We start from the raw sequence: 4363 nt of genomic DNA, 5'->3' as shown, positions 1-4363 counted from the left end.
TAAAGCAATTTAATAAAAACAGCTCACACCTGAAGTTTCATTTCTGCTGTTTTTTCATTGATCACCACAAGGTGGCGATGTAGCAATGCATTTTGAAAGACAACTCAAAAATTACAAGTTGGACTTTTTTATTATTATAGATGACAATAACACATTTTAAATTATATAGTATAATTATAATTAAATTACATCTTAATATTTACATTTTGTTTTCTGCACACAAACAGTAAAAAAAACCACACTCATACACACACAGGTCTATAACAGCTTTCTGTTTCTCATTGAGGCACACACTGCTACAGTTCATTAAATATATTCTAGATAATAAGCTAATAGGTTGATATTGAATATCAGTTTTAAGTTAATTTCAAGTATAAAAATCAAACTGCAAACTAGCACCAATGGGAAATGAAAAGTCAGTGGTGTCCATGTCGAAAGAAGGTCAACGGTGTTTGATTTATCCTTTCTATCTCAGCCCCTCCAGCCAATCCAGCACAGTGTCCAGTTCTCCCACGGCCTTCTGGGCCGCCTGCTGAGTCTGTAGCTGAAAGAGAAACAGATGAAGGAATAGACAAATAGATTTAGTGGTGAGCAAAATTACAAAACAGGTAGAATATATGTGATTTATTTAGGCAGGTCTATTTGTATAGAGGAAGGGTTTCTTTCCTATTTTCTATATAGTCCATCTGACCTTTAGGAGAACAGTCACAGTTCTTCCTATCAGGACTAAAACGTCCTATAATTTCTGAGGTGTAAAGTAAGGTGGAGGACCTTTAGAAAAGCTAAAGATAGAGAACGTGTTTGCAGTGCACTGTGAGCCTACTGGGCATTAACAAAAGGTAGTGAGTAATGAGTTGTCATTGTTTACCTTGATGAACTCAGCGTGCACAGAGTCGAAGGTTCTCTGGGTTTCTTCCCCACAGTGGCAGTGCTGCAGAAACCAGAACACAATTATTAATATAGTTTAAAAACTCATTTTATCAATGAACAACGCTAGATTGTGCTGTGAACTTACACATTTATGCATATCTCTTCTGATGCTGACAAAAGCATTTGCCAGAGCGCTGGAGCAGCGTTGGTGATGTGCCTGAGGGGAGGAGTAGTTGCTGAACACTCTCTCTAAATAGAAACGCAGCAGAAGACGCAAGAAGCAGCAAGTCTGACCATCCTGATGGACACACACAAGGGTCAGATTACAGCACTGTTCGGACTCTGTATACTGGCTTTAGAAATATTTGAATTAGGACAGACAAATAATAAAGGGATGTAAAAATGAGAACAGAAAACATGCAATAACTGTTAGTGTAAGATCTCACCTGAACATGTTTCATCAAAGATCTATCCAGAAGTTTCACTCCGATCTCTGTGTCTCCTGAAATCTGCCATGTAAAAACACAGGACTGAGTCAGAATAGTTTCCTTCCTCTCATCATCAGTATTTGTTGCAAACAGTTTAAGACATTTCATCTGCAGTGATGTAAAGTGTTTCTTGTGTTTATTACACTGGATGAAAAGGTGCTGTCAACTCACTGCATGTGATCTTATGTCAGAGTAATATTTGCGCAGTTCATGAGTGTGAACATTGAAAGAGCAGCTGTCCACATGCAGAGTACGGCTGTCTACAGGTTCACTTAGACAGCCGAGGAGGAAGAAGAGGAGGAAGCAGGTAGAGTAGCCAAACAGCATCTTCATCTCTGTGGTTACCTGGTGATGAAATGGACATTTAGACATTTTGCTTGTTTATCTTCTGTAGATACAAACTGAGACCAGTTCTATTGAACAAGTAGAGATCAGCTCTCTATTAAATCAAAGAGCAACAAAATATACTTAAAATACTATAAAAATCACAGGACTCAGACACAGTGTCTTTATTCAGTATCTAATCCAAAACTTTATCAAGCCCACCCAACATGTAAGCAAACAACTGATGCCAAAATCAGGTGTTATCACTGTGTTCAGACTCACCTGTGTGATTGTCCAGAGGAAGTGTCCTGCAGAGGATGTGTTTCTGTGCCTCCATGCTGTCTCCTCTTATAGTAGAGTGAAGGGGAATTTACCAGTTATTGAGCAGCGTCCACACACATACAAACACATGAACCTGTCAGCGTGCACTAATTAGTTGAAAGAAGAAGGAAGTGTGAGGCAATTCAAGGAACTCTAGCTAAAGCTGGATTTCCTTTTCTGCTCAATGGAAGGAAACGGAATATCTGAATATTTCCTCCTGATTGTAAAGAAACTCCTTTGATGTAAGTGGTGTGTGAATATAAAAAAAGACAGATTTCATTTCATTTATTTATTTTATACATGGCTATGCACTACATCAAATTATAACAGAACAACAACATTTCAGATTTTAATTTTAATCCCCCCAGTCACCCCCCCCCCAACCCCCCTAACCCCCCCCCCCCCCCCGCCACCTTTTTTAGGCTATGGAGTTTTTATATTGTGGGCTTGGATAAAAGGATCTTGCCAGAAATGCCTGTCAGACCTGCTCACCTGCTTACAGGTTTTGGCCAGCATGGCTTTTGACTTCTGAAAAATCCAGTTGCAGAAGCATGTGTGAGCAGGGAAGTCCAGTGTAAACAGGAATTACCTGTGTAGGTGTCTATAGGCAAAATTTCCCAATATCATTCTGGGGAGTGACTGTCAGCATGTGCAGCTAAAAAAAAAGCTTGCAGCCTCCTGTTCTTCAGGATTATATGCTGCTTGTTGGATTCTAGTTTTGTTAGCCACTAGGCATCATCACAGAGTCTGATTCTGTTCATCTGCTGGTTTCAGGTATTCACAGCCATATGATAAACTATTGCTGGTCTATTATGAGTTCCCAGGTGTGATGTTGAATTTTTTTATGACACGGTAACTGCCTTAAAATGGGATTTGTTTAAGTTTTGGAAAAAAAAAAGATTCACAGAAACACGAAAGATAAGAGTTTCCAAATTCTGCTGGAAATACCAGTTTGGAAAACCACTGTCTCCTCACCTTGTTTGACGTAAACAACGAACCTGGTCATAACCCTTTTCTCAACCCCACAGTTCAATCATAAAATGTTGTTTTCTTGACAGGTAGCTTATTTTGAATTGTTTTTAGACAATCGGGTGTTTCAGAGATAAATAATTTACAAGGCAACATACATCTCTGTAGCTGAGTTTCACCAAATGTTATGTTGCCTCCAAAATGGGTTGCAAAGAGTAGAAGTAGCAAAATTTAATTTTGAAAACAAAGAGAAAGGAAAAAGAAATAATACTGGATAAAAACAGTATTAAAACATGTTTAAAAATTCAAGCTTAAAAGAAACAGGTGCAGATTTGACCTTTTTTTTTCTTTTAATAAAAACTCTTGAAATGCGGCAGAGAACAGGTGGGTCTCTGATCTATATTTCAATAAATGGTGTTTCAGCTGATCTGAGGCTTTCTAGGAGTTTATTGCAGACTCGTGGGGCATAAAAAGTTGAATGTATCTTTGTGTCTAGTTCTGACTCCAGGAACTGATAAACTGGATCCAGATGACCTGATGGTTCTGGAAGGTTCAAGAGGTCATTGATGTAGTTTGGTCCTAAACCATTTAGAGCTTTCCAGACCAGCAACAGAATGTTAAAGTCTATCCTCTGACGTACAGGGAGCCAGTGTAAAGACCTCAGAGCTGGACTAGTCCACTTTCTTGGTCTTTGTAAGGACTCGAGCAGCAGTTTCTTTTTTTTTTTTTTTGGACTCTGTCCTGTCCAGCATCCTCACAAACAGAACGGTGGTTTGTGTGCTATATTTTGCTTGACAGATTTGTTCTACCTTGGGAGACATGTTAAAACATAAACATGGCTGCCCTTGATATTTTTATTGTAATCTTATTTTCTTTAGTCTTTATATGTCAGTGCCGAACCTGACAGGGAGATAGAGGAAGAGGAAAAAAAAGGGAGAAAAGGACAGGATTAAAATGTGGAAATAACAGTTGTCTAAGCTGCCTAAAACACACCACAAAAAAATATAAACTACCACAGTACTACATGATACATAAAGAAAAACAGGATAATGATGATATGAAAAAGTACAGTAGTCATCAAACGTACCTGCAGAGAAACGTACCAACACACAAACATCAGCAACATCTAGTCAGAAGTGGATGGAGAGACAAGCTTGTTTGTGAGCATGCACGTTTGAACGTGCGTTTGTGGCCATGCAACAAAAAGAAATGTGTGCTTGCAAGGGGGCTGTGATCACGCCGCACCCGAAGCATCAGCGGGGAACGGGGGGAGCCCGAGGCCCCAAAGGCCCAGTAGGTCCACAGAGCACCAAGCCCAGGACGGCCAAAGCAGACAGAGCAGCGGCCCACTGAGACCAGAGCAGAGGGGCCCCCAGACCAGAGCCCCCCGT

General features: G+C 39.9%; 1 protein-coding gene across 1 annotated transcript; it reads right to left on the bottom strand.

Moving 5' to 3' along the window:
• Nucleotides 1-254: 254 nt before the first annotated feature.
• On the bottom strand, nucleotides 255-2046 carry il19l (interleukin 19 like). Its single transcript, XM_041981723.1, has 6 exons — nucleotides 1965-2046; nucleotides 1530-1703; nucleotides 1317-1379; nucleotides 1016-1168; nucleotides 869-931; nucleotides 255-544 (listed from the first exon to the last, which is right to left on the bottom strand). The coding sequence occupies exons 2-6, from the start codon at nucleotides 1689-1691 to the stop codon at nucleotides 467-469; spliced, it is 519 nt and encodes a 172-aa protein (XP_041837657.1). The 5' UTR covers nucleotides 1692-1703; nucleotides 1965-2046; the 3' UTR covers nucleotides 255-466.
• Nucleotides 2047-4363: the final 2317 nt, after the last annotated feature.

Source organism: Melanotaenia boesemani, chromosome 3 (assembly GCF_017639745.1).
Source record: "Melanotaenia boesemani isolate fMelBoe1 chromosome 3, fMelBoe1.pri, whole genome shotgun sequence".
NCBI lineage: Eukaryota > Metazoa > Chordata > Actinopteri > Atheriniformes > Melanotaeniidae > Melanotaenia > Melanotaenia boesemani.
The sequence above is the reverse complement of the archived record's forward strand: the minus strand, read 5'-3'. Positions and strand labels throughout refer to the sequence as shown.

Excerpts from the sequence above, each read along its gene's own strand:
- il19l (XM_041981723.1), bottom strand. The coding sequence starts at position 1,691 with ATGAAGATGCTGTTTGGCTACTCTACCTGCTTCCTCCTCTTCTTCCTC. Across the intron at positions 1,380-1,529 it reads CTGACATAAGATCACATGCA|ATTTCAGGAGACACAGAGAT; the intron begins GTGAGTTGACAG and ends TTTACATGGCAG. Across the intron at positions 1,169-1,316 it reads CTTTGATGAAACATGTTCAG|GATGGTCAGACTTGCTGCTT; the intron begins GTGAGATCTTAC and ends TGTGTCCATCAG.